This window comes from Megalops cyprinoides, chromosome 12, assembly GCF_013368585.1.
Source record: "Megalops cyprinoides isolate fMegCyp1 chromosome 12, fMegCyp1.pri, whole genome shotgun sequence".
NCBI lineage: Eukaryota > Metazoa > Chordata > Actinopteri > Elopiformes > Megalopidae > Megalops > Megalops cyprinoides.
Window position 1 is genome coordinate 18720363 of NC_050594.1, and position 20115 is coordinate 18740477.

At 43.7% G+C, this 20115-nt stretch overlaps 2 protein-coding genes across 2 annotated transcripts; one reads left to right on the top strand and one right to left on the bottom strand.

The window, feature by feature from the left end:
• Window positions 1-5833: 5833 nt before the first annotated feature.
• Window positions 5834-20067, bottom strand: wdr43 (WD repeat domain 43). Its single transcript, XM_036542587.1, has 18 exons — window positions 19846-20067; window positions 18068-18202; window positions 17036-17157; window positions 15822-15942; window positions 15520-15638; window positions 15167-15269; window positions 14848-14912; window positions 14550-14727; window positions 14064-14150; window positions 13760-13882; window positions 13472-13621; window positions 12570-12656; window positions 12439-12470; window positions 12293-12356; window positions 11873-11986; window positions 11511-11580; window positions 7582-7640; window positions 5834-7153 (listed from the first exon to the last, which is right to left on the bottom strand). The coding sequence occupies exons 1-18, from the start codon at window positions 20050-20052 to the stop codon at window positions 7004-7006; spliced, it is 1986 nt and encodes a 661-aa protein (XP_036398480.1). The 5' UTR covers window positions 20053-20067; the 3' UTR covers window positions 5834-7003.
• Window positions 7652-10905, top strand: LOC118787139 (zinc finger BED domain-containing protein 4-like). The gene is made up of 2 exons (XM_036542588.1): window positions 7652-8207; window positions 9139-10905. Exons 1-2 carry the CDS (start codon window positions 8061-8063, stop codon window positions 10789-10791), a joined length of 1800 nt encoding a protein of 599 aa, XP_036398481.1. The 5' UTR covers window positions 7652-8060; the 3' UTR covers window positions 10792-10905.
• Window positions 20068-20115: the final 48 nt, after the last annotated feature.

Consider the following 20115-nt stretch of genomic DNA (forward strand, 5'->3'; position numbering starts at 1 on the left):
TTTGTTTGTAATTAAAAGAGAGGCACATCCTCTGTCATTAATAACTCCCTGGTCCCGATCATAAACCCCGCAGACAGAACAGGAAGACTTGGAAAGGCATTTAATCAGGGGGCAATGAGCCATCGTCTGCACACTTTTCCAGGGAGAGACTGCATGGAGGACCCATTTGCCACTGCTAAAAACCCTCTCCTTTGACACACAGATCCTGCTCAAGACATTCTTAGTAAATCATCCAAATGAATTGCAGTGGACACAAATTCACAAGCGCAGGTCTCATTGGAACATGTATATTTTGTCCTAAGCAATGGAAAAGCCAAAAATATTTCAATAAAAAAAATCAGAACTGTATGCCACATGTAGTTAAAAAGGATTTCACCAAAGAATAAATTCATTTCCTCACAATACATTTTGTTAAAGCAGACAAGCCTTCAGAGAGAGGCAGAACACACAACTCCTCTTCATGCAGGCATTCTCTTCAGAAAGTCCTTAGTTTCAGTCAGCTTTGTATTGTTGAATGAAGAACACATTTGGATACATAAGAAAAATGAGCTGGTGACCTGTCTGAAATCCATTTGTGAAACCCCAAAAAAAACTTACTACAAAGAAATAAAGTAAACCAGATGCACCACAATCTGATCAATTAATTAACAGTATATATCTCTTTACTATTCAAAAATGTAAAAAAGCAACCATTAATTAATTTTAATATAGGACTGTTCAGAATGTTCGACCAGTGTAGAAACTGTGTCTGTGTTCCCATGTAGACTCATTGGGAATACCTGTTGAGACCATGCAGATACAAAACACCCATTCTGAAAGGTACTAAAAGACAGATTAACTAATAGAAATGTTGGTATTCCTTTGGCTCTGTCATTGGGTTGATGTAAAAGAGTCCTTATATGCTTCCCTGAAAAAGCCTAATTAAAACTCTGTACTCTGTATTATCTGACATCATAGAGTAAAAAAGTGCTATGAAAGCAGTTGTTGTTTCCATAATCACATCATATACCTGTAATAACAAATGAGAGGATTGGATAAAACTTTAACAGTAGTGAGATAAAAGGCATAAATAAGGTAAAATGGCATCCCTGGCTCTACAACTGAGGTACATTTAATTGTATGGCAGTTCTAAGTGATATGCTCTTCAACCTGTATAACATTAATGGTAAGGGTTGCTGGTAAGTCATCTAAAAAATGGAGTTTAGCTGTTACGTGTATAACCTGTCAGCAGCTTTGATGATAGGTGTGGGTAATATGTGTGCTGAGTGTTTTTTAAATATAATGAGGGGAAGAAAATTATGGGCATCATTTTTATACTGTCCTCCTGCATGACACCAGGGAGTAGTAGACAGAGACAATGCGAAGCTGTGGAGAACCATGGGAAATATCAAAATCTAATTTCAGTCAACTGACTACATGGTATTGCTGCCACATGGGATTTTTGATTACTAGTGAATGTGAGTCTGTTCCAAAATCATAAATAGTATGGAAAAGATATATACATATGTATGAGAGAGAGATTGGATAAATTGGATTGGGTAGAATATCAAACACTGGATCCCCCTATGGATCACAATGCCTCAACATTTTTTGTGCATATATGGTGTCATACACATCACTGTCGAGCTCATTAATGAAAAGTTGTTAATATGTTGCCATGAGCTAATCACATCATAGTTTTTGATGTTTAATGATTAATGTTTTGGGCTTTCCTTTTGCATCGAGTGGTGTAGATGTTATGAAGTTGTGGTAGTTCTGTGCCAATGATTTTTGCTGCTGTCTCTACAGTCCTTTGTAGCAGTCTGCAGTCCTGAGCAGTCAGGTTGCTGAACCACACCGTGATACAGCCTGTCAGCACACTCTCTGTGGTACAGCAATAAAAGTTCACAAGAGCTTTGGTACTTATGCCAAAACTCTTGAGACGCCTCAGAAAGTACAGTCTCTGCTATGCTTTCTTGAGGATGCAATTGGTGTTAAGATACCATGTGAGGGTGTCTGAGATGTGTATGCCAAGAAATCTAAAAATGATTTCTTTTGTCTTACTGACATTTAGAGAGAGGTTGTTATCATGGCACCATATGGTTAGCTCTTCCACTTCCCTCCTATAGGCCCTCTCATCACTGTCACTTATTAGGCCAATCACTGTGGTGTCATCTGCAAATTTTATGATGCTGTTGTTGTCATATTTGGCAACACAGTCATGTGTAACCAGGCTGTACGATAGGGGACTGAGACAGCAGCCTTGACGCACACCGGTCCTTAGAACGAACGTAGATGATGGCGTTTTGTCTATTCTCACAGTCTGAGGCCTGCCTGTCAGAAAATCAAGTAGCCAGTTACAGATAAGAGTAACCAAGACCAAGACCTAGGAACCAGATTCATTAGTTCACTTTGACTTACTTTACTTAGAAAACATTCTTTACCAGAGTAATTTACAAAGCTGTCATGGCAAGATACACAAAGACTATGGTGTATGTGCCTTGGAATACAAAAATGACTGGCAATACTGTTGGACACTGCTTGACAACAGAATGTGCATGAGACTTTGAGCACATGAAGTACTGAATTGTTAAACTTCGTGAAAGTACTGTGCTGACCCAATTTTTATTTCTTCCAGTCATCACCAAACAAAACTATTTTTCCCACATTTCCACCAGAGGGACCTAACTGTCCATATTATAGTTTCCATAGGAAGTTGTACTCCGCTATTAATAAGCTCTGATATCTGAGTAAATAGTAGCATTTCCACCATTTCCTGTTTTTTTTTTTTCCTGATTTTTTTCCCAGTGGCCATACAAACCACAAGCCAATGGAATCATGATTGTATTCACTCTGTGTGCATGCATATGTCTCAGACTCTGCCTGTTTGCATTCACATATTATATAAGTATTTCATATATTGTATGATGCATATGGGTGTAAACCTAATTTTTTTCATATCCTATGTGCCACATGTTAATAGACCCAATATTTATAGGATAGAGGACAATATGTGGATTCTGTAAATTCAAGACTATGAATTGCAGCACCCTTGTGTAGCTTCCTGCAGTTAATGGTATGTGAGCACAGACCTCTCCCATAGTCCTCCCCAGCGTCTGAGGGCTGTTTATACACACTTTCCTTATAAGTGTTTTGCTTTGCAAGAATTGTGACTCTTCAGTATTGCAAGCAGTAATTATTTTAGCACCACCAGTAGGTAACTGAAAACCTGCTCTTAAGATTAATTTTTGCACGAATTCATCAGCAGCTGGTTTCTTGAACTCACACGTTTTTCAAGGCGTACGTGCATGGACTCTTCAGCAGCACAGTAGATGCCTTTTAAGTACATCTGCCAAAACAGCTGGCTTTTGGCTGCTTACCAGCCGTGTGCCCGGCGTTAACGAGGATATTTGCTACTCATATTGCAGTTTTTTGGGGGCTGGGCAAGTTCAACTTGACATTTACGAATATAACTATCTAGCTGACAACACCAAGCTCAAGTCTACTGGAGCGCCCACGACAAGATGTTCCGGGTGTTTCTTTTAAATGCTAAGTTCAAGTCATTCTCGTCCAAGTAAACGTTTGTGATTTATAAATATAAGAATTTGTGATAATATTTTCATACATTGTGATGTTTGCTACATAAAACAAAAATGTAACAATTTCAAGTTGTTTGTAGGTATCATCTACCGAGTGCTATATTTACATAACGCGTATACTGAATGGCGATTTTAACAAATGGAGGTCACTGGACAATAATAAATTGAAATATTGAAATTGAAATACAAAAATGAAAGTCTCGTTATCAATGTCACCTGTCATCATAACAACAGTAGCATTCTCGGGGTGTCATTCTGTCTTCACTGAACTGCCTCCAATCCCATGATTCTCTGTACGGTGGAATATGACGGAAGTAAAAAAAAAAAAAAAAAAATAGGGGCCGTTGTCCCTTTTTCCGCTGGCTTTGTGTTTACAGTAGGATCCCATTTTCATGTGACAGCAGCTCATGTTCACAACCTACTCTGTTTCCCTGATGACTAGCGAGGTAACGACCTACAATTTCGTTATACCTAACAGTATGGTTATGGTTTGCTTGCTAGATGCTTGGCAGAGTCGCTATACACTTTGAAATGGTCCGCTATCGTGGTTCTGAAAAGAGAAACGATTGTTCAGTCGGTTACTGTTTGTAATCGTATAGCTAGCTAGCTGTAACATGCAAAACATAACGTAGGTAACAGATAATTAGCCCGCTGTAAGTTGCTAGCCAGGAAATGATTACTTGTGTGCTGCTAGCAACATTCATTCAGTTAGTGAAGTTCTGGCCGAGGTACCTTGCCATCCAGCAATCCATCTCATGTGGTTATCTAGGTTTTTTTTTTTTTTTTTTGCTTACTTACATGCTTCTTGTCTGCTTTCTTCATTACGTTGATATTAGGTTGTTGTTTATACGTTTACTATATCCGATAGCTTGCTTCACAGAATAGCAGCTAATTTATCTGACAAGCTACGCCTTTGTTAAACTGCATTCTACCAATCATCCTTGCATTCCCGCCCCCCCATAGTTGTTATCCAGTTATCCAACCATGCTGGCGAATGGTTTGATAGTTTTATTGGCAAGCCTTAGTGCTACTAACCAGGTCATCTGAGACAAATCTAGCATAGCATGTGCGGGCGAGGACATGCATAATTTATGTTAGCATTATGACACTCCATTTTGCAAGTTTAGTTAGCTGTTCTTCCCTGGCCGGGCGATTCTCACCTGTGGTTCAGCGACGATTTAAAAAATCACGCACGATTTCAACATTACTGTACCTGGTGTCATTTGGAATTCGAACGTGTCATAAGGATTGCGGTGGTCGTTAGTCACATTTAGCTGCGTGCACTGCCTTGCAGCCCGAATGGCTGGTTACCTAGATAGCCTTTTTGGTCAGTTACCTGTGTCTGACCAGCGGTTTTTATATTAGTGCTCTTTGGTATGGATTGATTATTACTGAATAGGACGTAGCTTTACTACGTACGCCTTACCTAGGCAGATGACACGTGGCACCATGTTGACTTTGAAGTGAAGTTGTCAAACTCGTGAAACATTAAAGAAAAAGTTAATAGGGTGAAACGCTTATGGATCGCCAAAGAGTACCAAACACTTAAGCGAATGAAATAGCCAGTTAGCTGTCTTCGTTTTACGCCCATTTTCCCCTTATTTTTGCATACTCATTTTTTTTTTGCAAATGCAGCTTTAATTCACAAATCTCCAACTGCGATATACTGTACTTTCTGTTTAAGCCATTTCGTTAAACAAATAGCTACCTGTCAAACTGCCCACCTGTAACCATGTTTTTTCATTGATATTCTTTAGATGGCATGTTCAAATTAACGACTAAAGCACTTCCTTTTCTTGCATTGAATTACTAACGACGTGTTTTGAATAAAGAACTGCATGTAGGCTATTTCGCGCGATGGATGAATAAAGGCGTTACAAGTTTTGTCAATCAAATGCTCCGCCTTCACATCGCCAACGCGGGAGCTTGAGGACACATTTAAGCCAATAAGCGGGTGACATCCGATACAAGTTGGGAAAATGCCGTATTTAGCTGTCCGTTTACCATGTAAGTTTATGATACTTATTAAATTCTTTAAGGCTTTAAGAGAACTTGGTGACAGTAATTTTTCTTAAGTTAAATGTATACCTAGTCAAGGTATACAGATAGACAATTCATAAATGTATACATTTCATAGCTACTGTCCGCATTCCGTTCCAAATTACATTTCATATGCATAGCAGAGTTCAAATATAAGATTGCAACTTTGTACAGATGGCTTTTGACAGTTAAAAATCAGACCACCACAAATAGTATTTTTTCCATAATGTAATTTTAATATACCTGTTCTTGCGTTGTATGTGAAGTGCACCTCATACAAATTGATGTCTGATTGTGGAGTTCCTTTAAGATGAATGGTTAACCATGAATTGCCAAAGTATTAGAAAAACGAATGTTCATTTGTTAGGCCATGTCCATAAAATAATACTTTGCTAGGAGTGAGGGTATGCTGAAAACTTCATGAAATCTGTCACCACTGTTGGTCTCAGGAGGATAACTTTATGCATTAAAAGCTTTACAAACATAACGGAACACTTTTGGATGATTTTTTTTAAAAGCAAATACACTCATGCTTTGCATATGGAACAAGGAATTTCAGTTTTACCCCACCTACATTTGATGCTACTGCCTTGATTTTGAAATGCAAAATTGAAGACTTAACACGAGCTAAATGCAGTTCATGAATACTTCTTTTGAACCCCCACATTCGTGTGTACAACACATGAAACCATTTTAATGATTATTTATTCACCTAGCAGAGCAAAATTCACATTGAAATTCTTCATCTAAATTGCCCTTGTAGATATAAGGAAGGAAAAGGTTATGTTCCTATGCTCCACATTACCCATGGCACCTGGAAGGGGTTTGAAGGCATAGAAAATAGGATGAGGGGGGAGCAGAGACTAAAAGATATTTCACAGGGAGACAGGTTACAGAATTGGTTTAATCCCACGGTATGTAGGGAGCCCGGGTCCATACAAACACTGCACTGTACAGACAGATTTACACTGCGTGAACCTAATTTACCACCAGGTCCGGCGAGAGGGACGAGTCTCGCCATTTCACATATAGATTATAGAAGAGGGGCACACAATACCACCACAGCTGAGACTGGTCGAAGAGGGGAGGCAGTGGGGCGCGGGAGGGGAAACAGTCCATATTCCTCCACCTCCCACCCTCACAGTTCAGACACTGTTGCCCAGTGTCAGTTCTCAGCCTAGTTTGGAGTTCAGTGTAGCCGCCCTGGTGGCAGTTGTGGGTTACAGCTCCTGTAAGGTAGCACTGCCCAGACAGGATGCTGCTTTCTTTAAATTTTGTATAAAACTGTTTGTTCTATTAAAATAAAATCAAAACTTGGAAATAAAACGAAATCATATATAAATCTTTTCCTTTCTTTTGGGTCCTTTTAATTATTTTGTTGTTTCTCATTCTTCTTCGCTCTCATTCTCAGGATCCAAGTCTGAATCCCCATTAACTTTTGATTCATCGTTCATCTCTTCATCCTTCTCTTCTTCCTCTGCTTTATGTTCTCTGTTTGATGGCTCATCCTCCATACCTTCCTCCTCCTCCCAGTTCTGAAAATGTAGAATTGCCATTTACTGGAATGTCTTACATTTTCTATTGCTAGGATGTTTCCATATTGCCAATATTTTTTAGTTAGTGGACTTGAGGTACACTTTTCATGCTCTGTCACATCTTGCACAACCCAATACATCCGCATGTTACTGACATAGGAATTTTAATACATGCTGATTTTTAGTAGTGTCTAAGCAGCTCCATAATCAGTTGGCTCCTCCAAAGAAAGCCCCTTTGTTTTACTGCACCAACAGGTGCAGAAAGGCACCAGGAAGATACACCAAAGAGGCTGCAGCCCATGTACCTTTGTTTCAATGCACAACATCTATATTCAAATGGAAAAAATAATGAACATATCATGCATTCGGGAACTATTTATTAACAGGGTTTTCCTTTTGTGCTGAACAGCCCCTGCATTGTGACTTACATCAGAGTCCTCCTCAGGAAGCCCCTCATCGCCCGAACCCTCCTCTTCATCCGAGGACTCTGCAGCAGGAATAAAGAGGACGCACCATCATTTCCAAACCAAGCTGTGCATTTTTTGGATCAACAGGATCCAGCTCTCAAACTGCAGAATAGAGGCAGAGTGTGTGAGAGATTATCCTCCTCCACAAGGCCCACATTCAGGTGCACTCTAATTTGCATCTGAATGCCTCGGGGGAAAGATACACATTTGCATTTGAATCCCTCCGCAAACCATTTGCATTTGAGAGAATGTACTTGTGCACATCTCAACGGCTTTTGGCTTGAGTCTTGAGAGGGTTTTTGAAAAAATCATTTCTCATCGAGACAATCACAGTGGAGCGCATAGAGAGAGAGGACGGAGCAGATACGGTGCAGCAAGGATACATGCCAGAGGTTTGCGGAGCGTGAGGAAATAGGAAGGCATCGCTGGCCACAGGGACCATGTCAAAACGGAGGGCCTCAGTGGTCTTCGACCACTTCTACATTCCCGACAATGGCGAAGAGGTCTGCAAGGCTCGCTGCAAATACTGCCCGCTGGAGATGAGCTTCAACAGGAAAGCTACTTCAAATCTTCTCAATCACATGAAGGTAAGGCTGAGTTCATTTCTCAATGTCAGACTGCATCAGATGGCACAACGAATACGGCATGAAGCTGTGTGTGTGTGTGTGTAGAATGTAATCACTGCTAAATGCCAGAGTGTGCATACCCCAAGGTTATTTTTACATCATAGTATGGAGGTTTGTGACCTCTGTCAAGGAACTTGAGGTCCTGATGCAAAATGACTAAGATAATTAATACATTTGATATTTTTTAAAGATGGACTTGGTGATGATTTCGAAGCCATACAGTGGTACTCACTGGATAATGATCTGCAAAATAAGGCTACAAAGCACTGACCATAACTCCAGGTCATAACTGGGTCCAGAGGCATACTGACTTTCTATCAGACTGGCTGGCCATTTACTTCTATTAATTGTGCTTCCATGGCTTGTTGTGACAGGTATCTGCAAATGGCTGACATAAATCTATGCTTTTGCTACTGATAAACCCTTCCACTTCAATCTAATGTTTTTTCTTTGCGCGGGCATCTTTTGACATTGGTGTGTTATAGCTCACTCTTTTATAGCAGCATCACAGGAAGCTGCTTTGAGGTTAGCAATTTCCTGCTGGTACACTGAGGTTTTCAAAGTTTATTTTTTATGGACTGCTAGCAGTCCCTCGTGGCTGGTGAATCCGAACACTGAGAATAAATCTACAAAATGTCGAGCCTTCTCAAAATCTCTTTGTAGGCACAATTAGTAATTGTTGGTATTTTTAGGTACCCGCCACACAATATGTTCCAAGGGATAAAGAAAACTAGCAATCTCCTGTTTATACTTGCTTGCCATAATCAATGAAGGTGGTGATTTTAAGTAGTTTTGATAATGAATTTTCATGTATGGCCAACAATTCTCCTGCAGCAATTAAAATAAGTTATGTTTGTAAATCTGCCTTCATTTTTTTTGTTCTCCACCATAGAGGAAGCATGCCTCCATCCCCTTGGACCCAATCTCCAGCCTGACCAACCAGTGGTCCCCCATGCCCACCTTCAGTATCCCCCAACCCAAGAAATGGCACAGCACTGACCCTAATCAGGTGCAGGCAGATCGTGCTCTAGTCAACCTAATCGCTGGGGAGCAGCTGCCTGTGTCCATCGTGGAGAGCCCCCTCTTTCTGGCCTTCATGCAGGAGACCCAGCCATCCTACAACGTCCCCAGCCGCGCGCACTTTGTCAACTCACTGGTGTTCCAGCAGTACAACCTCCTCCACGGCCAGCTGGAGGCTCTGGTCAAGGCGGCCCAGAGCATCTGCCTGACCGTGGACATCTGGTCAGGGGAGCAAGGCAGCACCTACATGGCCGTGACGGGCCACCTAATCATCGACTATGCTGTCAAGTCAGTGCTGTTCTCGTGCAAACGCGTGCGGGGCCGGCAAACGGGGGAGCAGATACTGAGCTACTGCGAAAGCATCCTGGCCATCTACAACATGCCCAGCAAGATTGCCATTATCGTCAGTGACAACACACTGGGCTCTGACACGGGCCTCCCCGGGTTCCTATCACACGCTGAGTCCACGCGGGAAACAGGCATGAGGGAGGTCAAGCCCAAAGCTTCGGGTGCGTCCAAGGGGGGCGAGAGCACGTCCAGCTCAAGCAGCCACCAGTATGTGTCCCAGCACGAGCCCTCCTTCGCACACGCCCTCCAGCTGGTCGTGAGGGACGGGCTGCTGGCCACCACGCAGACCACCATCAGCGTCCTAGCCAAAGTCTCCGCCATGGTCACTCACACCTGGGACTCTACGCCCGCGTCAGCCACCGACCGCCTGGAGGAGCAGCCCAAAGGGCAGAGCTCCGGCGGCCCCTGCTGGAACAGGCAGCTCAAGCTAGCAAAGGCCATCCTGGCCGACCAGGAGGAGAAGCTGGGCCATCTGGGAGCAGCCGACCCCGGCCTCACTGCCGCGGACAGAGCCATGCTGGAGGACTTCATCAACATCCTGAGGCCTTTTGAGGAGATCACGGACAGGATTCAGGGGGAACGGGTGGTCCCGGCCAGCCTGGTCATCCCTTCCATCCGTGGCATCCGGAAGCACCTGAGCTCCCCCTCGGAGCACAACCAGCACCTGGTGACGTCCCTCACCGCCGCCACCGAGAAGTGGCTGTCACGCTACGAGAGCAAGTCGTCCTACCTGCGGGCCACCTCACTGGACCCGCGGCTGAAGCTGCGCTGGTGCGAGGGGGACCAGGCCTCCCACCTGCAGGAAGACCTCCTCACCCTGACCAGCACCTCTACCACAAATTCCCAAGAGGAGGTCCCTGCCCCTGAACCTGTCCCCCCACCCAAAAAGAAGTGCTTGTTCCCATTCTTTGAGGACGAGCCCCAGGACTACACCCCCAGCCCACATGCTGAAGAGGTAGAGACATACCTCCAAGAGCCCTGCATCCCCTACCACCAGGACCCCCTGATGTTCTGGAGGGGCAACCAGCAGCGCTTCCCCCGGCTATCCCCACTCGCTCTGCACTATCTCTGCATCCCCGCCTCGCCCGTCCCCGCCCTGCACCCCGACAGCACCAGGCTGTCTGACATAGACTTTGAGAACCTGATGTTCATTAAGCTAAACAGCAGCCTGCTGTGACCTCCCACTGCCATATTGCTGGAGTGTGCTGGTATGTATTGTAATGTGATGTATTATTTCATATAGCCCAATAAAACGTTTTATAGTAAATACTATGGCTCTTGCACTGTGCAGTTGTGTTCATTCTAAAGGCACGGGGATAAAGGGCCTTTCAAGCAAGCACTGCTGGTTTGGTTGCCTGGTAACATCAGCCTCAATTATGTGCAGTGAATCAGGAAGTTTGAATTTGCATAATGAATTTGCATTTCCAAAGTCTGACACGTTTGCATCGAGGCATCTGCTCAGGTGCATACATTTGGAAAATTTGTAAGGATTTGCCATTTGAACAGTAGTAGACAAACATGTTTACCACAGAGACTAGGGCCAAAGAAGAGCAGCATGGTCAGTCAGTACCGCAGTGATCTACGCATCACCTTGGACCTGTAGTAGTGTTTTTTCATATAGTATATTAAAAGAAAAATAAAGCCACAAAATGTAATTTATGATTTTCTATTGAAATATGGCAAGATGGGAACAATCTGCATTGAGAGTATGGCCCAGGAAAACAGGTCACGAAACATACTTCCATTTAAATGGCAGAATTCATAATTAGGCATCCTCTAAACATAAGTATTACTTATAGTACAAAACCAAAATGGTAATGTCTGTGTAACCTCTTCTGTCTCTGTCATACTCGGTGTAGGGCTTTGGTTTTAAGTGTGTGCAGGAATTGTCCTTACCCTCCTCATAGACAAGCTTAGCAGTGTGGTCCACATCTGTGACAGTATGGACACTTTCACCTGCTGCCACCTGGTGGAGACATTGGAATATACATGTTGTAGCAGAATGAGCTGTAGAACACACATACTCAATTACTGACATTTTCTCACTTGGAATTCTGTGATTTGAGCCACTTGAGGAGAATATATATTTATTATGTAGTTCATATTTTAACATTACTACATTCAAAGTGATTTTTATCTTTTCCTTAGTCTATATTAAGAACATCTGCCACTGGTATATTAAGCAACCGGTGCTTAAGTTTACTTCAAATCACATTTCGAAGTAACTCTTCACTCTGGTTCAGCAAGTCTAATCGCACCTGTGTCATTAGCAGGTACAGCTTGCCGTGGAGTCTGGTTAGCTTTTGTAACATCTTGACTCTGCCCTCGATCATGTGGTACAGCACTCCCAGCTGGGAAACCAAGTCTGGCAACTGCAAGAGGAAACAGAGTGACACATGCATGACTAAACACAGATCAATATACCAGAGGCAGCACACCCACGTTCAGATGCTACGAGCGTCTCCAGCTGTGAAACACCTGCCAGCAATAGGAAACAGTCACACACAAGAGAACGCCCGCACTCGGAGAACACCTCAGCAGTGTCATCGGGCTGACACTGCTTCACACAGTCATACGGCGGTGATGACAGCCGTGGCACATTGCGCTGAACCTGCAAGTCGCACAGATGCATGTGCGCACACACACACACACGACCACCATGGGGCTCTGACACTCACCGTTGATAAGTAGGAAGTGTGCTGCAACAGGACGGCCTTAAGCCAGCGGACCATCAGCGCCGCCCTGAGACGGAGAGGAGAGAGGAGATCAGATCACAGTACACACTGGGCTGAGATCAGAACATGCACAAAGGAAGGTAGCTTACGAGTATGGATGGCCTTGAATTCTTTTGGTGAGCTGTGAAAGAGAACAGGGAAATGAGGCAAATTTGAGTATCCTCAATGAGGTATGATGAATCAACATTCAGCATTGAAATTCCTACAAAGCCTTGCTTACCTCCTCCACCAATGGTAAGACTGCAGGGATGGGTAACCGGGCCACTGTCTTTTTAATCAACATTTCCTTCCGAGTTTGGAAAACTTTCTGTAGTACAAGAAAAGGTAACCATGTTTTTTTCCTACAAATACTTACTGTAAAATGTTCCCAAATTCTGCAGTGCTTAAAGTCATTATATAGCAATGATGGTTTAAAAAAAAAAAAAAACTTTTGTTATATCATGTCCTGCACATGCCCCACATGATTCTGGCTGTCCACTCTAAAATTTAAGTTTAAAAAATGTAAAAAAATATGCCTAGAATTGCATTTCAACACTTATCTGAGGCTCTCTTACAAATACCATTCAACTATTCACATCTCTGTCTATCTATTTAATGCCATACCTAATGAATAAAAACCAGCAAACAATGTCATTATTGCACCCGCCATACCATCTGAACTGCTCTGCCAACGATCAATAAAAAACTACTACACCCCGTAATGTTTTACATCTCACATTTCCTGTAGAACTACAGCAAGAAGCGATCACTTTGTTCCTTGTAGTGCACTCACTTATGACTATCAAGAATTATAATATGTGCACTATACTTGGGTTGGTAGTTGTCATTACCGCTTAGGAATAAGACCGGCACAGACACTGAAACCAGCCTGAAGAAACCACTTTGCAAGCATTGCCGTTCCTTGAACTGGTGTCACAGTGTTGCCAAAAAAGGTAAATGCAAGCGTAATTACGCTTGAGGCTAGTGTCCTTCCCGTACTACAAAGACGGATCATTAGAAAAGAACAGAGCCCGTTTCCAGGAGCAATCTGTTACTGAATGGACAGGAGTGCAATTGTTCATTAATTGAATCCCATTCAGAGTGAGCAGAAAAGTGTGTCTGACTGGCGTGCCACTGACTCACGTTAAGGATCTGGCTGTCCTTGCTTTCCAGCCCTTGCACCAGCAAAACTGCATAGCTGTCTGTCTGTAAGGAGGGAGCCCCCTTCTGACCCCCCTTTCCACCAGAAACAGGAGAGAGATCGATTTCTCCCAGTCGCTCCTCAATGGACATCTTGTGAGAGAAGAAAGGGACAGTTAGGCCGAACACATAAGGAGTAGCTAATTCACACCGGATTCAAACAAGCGCACAAGCATGTAAAGAGAGCCGCATTCTGAACAGTCTCCACAACGGGCACCACAACATATATACCTCAGTGTTGGAGCCCGTTTTTCTTTTCTGTGATTCCACACGACCTGCTTTGACTGGTGCTTGGTGACCAGGAAGTCCAGGAGCGAGCACTTTGACATTCGCATTGACAACTGGGGTTTTCACCTGGGAGAAAGTTCATTCCATTTCAGTATCACACCACCACTGCATGCATGTTCATAACATTCACTAAAGACAAAGCTGGTGAATTCTCCAGCAGAGGCAACACTGAGCCAGAGATGAACATGGGTTTGATCTTCCCTGCCTGTGACTGATTGGTTCTTCCATTCCAGCTCCTCAGTATTACCTTGGAGACTGCTGTGTCCATGGACAGGGTGAGAGTGGCTTGGATGTCGCGAACCAAGCAGACATGTCTCTCTGCTGTGTTCACCGCCTGAAAGGCAGAGAACGCACACAACCATTGATTTGTAAGGCAGAATGTATCATCGGCATTACATATCAAACAGAAGTGATGATGATATGTTCACCATGCTAATAAAGAAATTAAAACACAAAATGTACATGTGAAAGATTAAAACTGGTAACAACAACCTAGCACTTAGTCTCTCAACTATGCTTTCCCATGGTCATGGAATATATTTTTCAGTCCCCCCCAATTTGGCCTTGGGGGTTCCATTTTTTTCAATCCCTCAGGAAACTACACAATGTCCTGCGCTTTGTGACAATTTATGTAATAATTCACTATAAGAAATGCAAACGGATTGTTTTCCATAAGTCAATCAATACAAGTTTCCTCCCCCAATAGAAGTGCATTCACGCTGGCTCTACTCACCGCTTTCTCAATGACAGGCTGCAGGTGGTTGCCGTAGGCCAGCAGCAGCCCCTGCTTGTCTGTTCCAAGGGCTGCTGCCAGCAGGGGTACAGGGACCGGGGTGTCCCCGTTGCCCCCCTGACCCCCCACCCCTGAAACCAGCACCGAGCAGGAAGGAGACAGGGGCTTCTTGCAGGGCCTGAAAGGAAGAGGAATAAGGTTTAGGAAAGAGACAAAACAAAATGGAGGTCTGCAAACGGGGTTATGGCTTCACTTTGCAACATGTCAAATTCCTAGTGCCAAAGATTCAGTAACTCACCCGTTCAGAAAGTGCTCAAAGAGATGCAGCTGTCCATCCTTGCAAACAACCGCCAGCCTCACCGCCTGAAGAGGCACAAAACAACATGAGGGGTACATTCCTTTGCGCTGATATAGAGAAACATACACAAATCACAAAGGCAGACATTCAAGGATGACACAAACAGGGACACCAAAAGAGAGAGACGCACATTTCACAAAGGGATGCAGAATAAGGACATATATGCACACCTAACAGCACACAGACATCGCAGTGACATTGACAGGATGAAAGAGAAAGGCATTCCAAAGACATTGCACAGCTCCACATAGTTCCTCACCTCCTCCTTGCTGTCAGACGAGATGAGATCAATGTGCTGTGGCGCATCTGTCAGAGTGAAAGAGACCACCGCATTCTTGTCTTTCCCATCAGACCGTACTTGCCTACAAAAGAGACATTTACATTCATTCATTCAGCAGATGCTGGAATCCAGACTGACACACAGTCCATTCAATAGGTTTAGCTGTACAGATACTCAACTGTGAGTGCCATTCATGAAATACAGTGCCACTGTGGGAAATTGGACCTTGGGCCATTGAGGACTCGGAAGTAACCCTCCCTGGGGCACATATTTGGATTTGTACATGAACACATTTCATATTTACATTTCCTTCGTTTAGCAGACATACTCACCAAACACTGAGGAGCCTGTCGTGGGCTGCCCCTGACAGGAAATAGAGGCCATCGCTGTCAGGGGGACGCGTCGTGGCAAAGCACAGAGTTGTCACTGCCGTGGAGTGACCTGTGAACCTCTGAGTAACACAGGGAAGGAGAGAATGAGTTACATCATTTCTGAAACTTTCAGAAAGGCCTAAAAAAGTAAACTTCCCCAATCTTCGACACTGCATTACAGAGGGCTCAGTATGTTTACAGCACCACTGACTGAGGTACAGCAGATGCCATGAATGATCCTCACATCACACATGCTCACTTACTCGGTACACCTCCTTGGTCTCAAGGTCCCACATTTTTATGGTTTGCCCAGCAGAGAGGAGCAACCGGCCATCTGGACTCACACAGAGGCTGGTCACCGGCCCACGGTCCGCCTTCCACTTACTACACACAGACACACAGGTATCTTACACACCAGGGTTCAACGGAGACACTGCTCATCACATCATTAGCTGGACAGCTTGAGACACGCTAATCCGATCTTACCTTCTCACTAACAATGAGACACTATCTTTGTCACTTACTAAAAGACAGACTCACACTAACCCAACAGCACAGATGGAGGTGATGGTAGGGTTATGGATGGTAGCATTATTGGTACAGTTGAGCGCTGCAGTTTTCTTTATAATGTTAGTATGATTTGAACGCCCCCTATACCAATGACTTTTTAAAAAATAAAATGTGTGCACTAAAACTTACGATTGCATTTTCTATAAAAGATATACTTTATCAAAACAAAAGGTTACCAAACTAATGTCAATCACAACATATAACTACATTTAAGGACAAACGTGCCTCTCATATCTCAGCAAGGGAAACTGCACGCACTAAAATTTATCCTGTTAGGCACACACAGCTGAAATTCTCCAATTCTGAATGCTACTAAGAATGAAGTAAAACATGAGTGACAAGGAAGAGCACACAAGCAATGAAAGGATAGTTGGACACAATATGAAGCTTCTTTGCTACATTCATTTGACAGCCACAACTGGGAATGATTTTACATAATGTAAGTTTGTGCTGATGCTGATTGTTAGGCACCAGGCTAACTAATAATGTGCACTCTTGAAAACACTGCATGTCATTGGTCCGGATGGTAAATGGCTGTTCCGTCTGAAGGTGACTCGAAGTTATAGTGGTTATAAAGATGTTACCCATAAATATGTTCAACGAGCGCACTGAAAAGCCTTAAAGAAAGCATTTCCAAAACGCTGCATTCAAAGGTTGTATCCTGTCCACAAAGTACAAGGCCAATCTTTCAGGATGAGAAGAGATCAGGCTGAACTGGAGTGCTCTGGCCAAAAGGCGTACAAACAGCATTACACAGAAAAGACAAGGAGGCATGTGACAGGTCGCATCACCTCAGAAAGCACAAACAATGAGGCAGCACTCAACATGCACCAGGGACAGCATGGAGCGGCAGACTGATCCGAGTCAGTCAGTTCACACAGGGCACAGACACCCTGGCAGCTCTCACCAGCGAGTCTTCCCAGTCTGCAGGTCCCACTCAGCAATGTGCGTATCTTCAGAGCCACTGTACAAAAGCGCCTCCACTGGATGCCACCTCACACTGTTCACTCCCCCACTGTGACCCCCGTCCTGAAAGGCAACGGGTGGCAGACACAGGTGAAAAACTGTATGAACCTGTTCGGTGATGTACTTTCTGAATATCTAGCCTGGGCATACAACAGACTACCAACATGGGAAAAGGTGAGCAACAAGTCTCTCACCTTGTACTCAACTGATTTTTTTGGCAGTGAAACAAGAAACAATGAATCGTGCTAGTGGCCTTGTTTTATTGGTGAAGTATAATCCACTTTGGCTGCAACTTTGAATTGCTGTCACTGTAGATGAAGTGGCCCTAGCAGCTGTACATACAAATAGTTACACATTTCTTACAACTGCTACACCTGCTCAAGACTTGCATAATTACACTGGTTTAAAATGCAAGTACACAATAGTGCCAATGCAGTTACCTTTTAGGTATGTGAATATGGACCGCTTTGGGTAAAATGGGACCTTTCAATATACTATACAAGGGAGTATGTACAATTTAAGCCACAACTACTGACAGAAAGAAGCTTCCCAAGACACTGCCTTTTGGAGGTATATCCAGATGAACTCTTCAGCTGCAACATCAGAAGTATATTAAACATTTGTTCTACACTGGAGGCTTTACTCGTATTACATTAAATTATTGTCATTTAGCAGATGCAGAGCAATTTACATAGGTTACAATTTTGACATGTTGCCCATTTATACAGCTCAATATTTACTGAGGTGAGTGTGGTTAAAAACCTTGCCCAAGGGTACAACAGCAACACCCCAGTGGGGAACTGAACCAGCAATCTTTCAGTTACAAGCCCTGCTCCTTACTACTACACTACATGATGACACCTCACAGATGAGAGAATACAGAAAGCGAACGTAGCACTGCTGCAAATTTAGTTGCAAAATCACTTCCATTTTTGTAGTGTCCCCCCAATCCCACCCCACCCCAAACTCTTACCAGGGTGCTATGCAGCGCCCCTTTCACTGTACTGTAGATGATGACAGTGCCGGCCGCCGTGCCGAGAGCCAGCAGGTCTGCCCGCTCCACCGCCTGCCCTGCCTCAGATTTCCTCTTCTTCCTCTGAGGTCCCTCCTGTAACGCAAGAACAACAGTGCGGGTGAATCTTACACATAAATGAACTTTTTAGGTAAATACATGCACTCTCATTTAGGCTGTGTCTTCTATGACCTGACATGGTTGGGTCTGAAATGAGATTGGCTGATCTTTGAAATGTGGTCCAAAGGTTTTTTTTTTTTAATTATGCTAATGTCTAAATCTCTGTACTTTCTGTCTACAGATCAAATTTCAGGATGGTGAGAGAACTGGCAAATAGCACTCCCTTTCAGATCATATCTGAATTAGATTTTCCTACTGGCGGGCAGGCTCTCCCATTTTACCCCTGCAGTCACATCTTGTTTGACGAAGCTCCCCCCAATATTTAAGTATGGTTATATACCATCGATTACAAAAATTGCTAAAACTGACATACCGGGCCTTATCAATGTTTACTGAAGACGTTGCGGTACAGCTGGGACACCCTGGATGTGCTCTGTATGTCTGCCATTTTCAAGATGCTCCCCAATGCTCGTCAACTCGGTTTCATTAGGCTGATCATGTTGAACGGTTGTTAACTAGTTCACTGCAGCGCCTCCGGGTGTTCTTCCCTTCAACATTTCCAGCTCGATTTTCTATCGTCTCTCCTTGAGCTTTTTTCTGCGCACTTAAGAGCAACTGCTGACAATTTGTGGCCCTGGTAACCGGCAAGATAGCATATGTGCCGGCATATGCAAACTCTGGAGCAGAGTGAGGATGAGTGTGGTCTGTATTCGTTGTAAGTGATAGGTATGCCATCTCTATTCACATACTGTGTGGAAATGCAGGTCACTTCGGGCGTGATTTTTATTTGCACCCACCTGTTGACGCGGTTCAATAAACAACGTCAGCTCTTAAAGTCATAAAGGAAGACTGTCGTATAACAGCCATTAATTTGCCATCATCGTAGCTACAATACACCAACCACTTTTACTCATGAATACCAAAGAGAGGCTTACTGATTTGTGTTACTTTATACAACTGTATCGCACTCATGGATAACTTATTGACCTGTGCTAACAAAATACCACTAGCAATTACTCTGGCAAGTAATCAAGATACTCTGGCAAAATAATCTACCCAAACTCAGATGGATAAAATTACACATTCGTGTTGAAAGTCTTAAAAGTAAAGAGGGGACAGTTAGCTAGTCGTACATGCGGTTCAAATGTTTCTAGCGCAAACCACATCGCACTTACATATTGCTTCTATCTACAATTTTCAAACTGTGCGAGCAACGTCTTCAACCTACACAGCGCACGTTTCCTTTCCGATGTCACGATACATAATAAAAGCATTAGTTAGTTTCTGGATTATATATCGTACAGAAATATATCCGCGACAGTCACTTGGCCACGACCATGTGCAGCACGCAACATGTGCGTCTCCTAGTGCAGACAGCAGCGGTGTTAACTTATGCTAGTTAGCTAGCAACATAGCACGCTACGCAGCACACAAGGGATGAAAATGCTCTTTACTCTCGAATATTGGCAAGAATTACTGAATTAACGTTCGTCAGGGCCCTTATACCACGACAACGTTGTATTTAGAAAGCTAGCTAAGAGTGTTAGCATGGTTTTAGCTACACGGGTTGACTAGGCCCTCCCTATTCAACTACTAGAAAATAAGCCTCCCTCACATACCTTGGCCGTCCGGCATGGTCCCCAAGCTATACAGGTACATGTGGCACTCAGATGGGCTGAAGGTACGTATTCCTGGTGCAACGCTTTGCTATCTGTGTCCCAGATACGCAGCCTGCCGTCCTGCGCACACACGGCCAGGTACTGGCGTGATTTCGGGGAGAAAGCGCAGGGTAATACCAGCGAAGAGGTACCTCCGTCAGCCGCCATTTCTGTAGCTCTGCATCTGCGTGTTCAGAAAGACCCCTGTGCCAGGAAACACGTGTTATCAGT

Coding starts and splice junctions, on each gene's coding strand:
- LOC118787139 (XM_036542588.1), top strand. CDS start 8,061: ATGTCAAAACGGAGGGCCTCAGTGGTCTTCGACCACTTCTACATTCCC. Junction 8,208..9,138: donor ATCTTCTCAATCACATGAAG/GTAAGGCTGAGT, acceptor TCTCCACCATAG/AGGAAGCATGCCTCCATCCC.
- wdr43 (XM_036542587.1), bottom strand. CDS start 20,052: ATGGCGGCTGACGGAGGTACCTCTTCGCTGGTATTACCCTGCGCTTTC. Junction 15,639..15,821: donor AGACCAAGGAGGTGTACCGA/GTAAGTGAGCAT, acceptor TGTGTTACTCAG/AGGTTCACAGGTCACTCCAC. Junction 14,728..14,847: donor TTTGAGCACTTTCTGAACGG/GTGAGTTACTGA, acceptor TCTTCCTTTCAG/GCCCTGCAAGAAGCCCCTGT.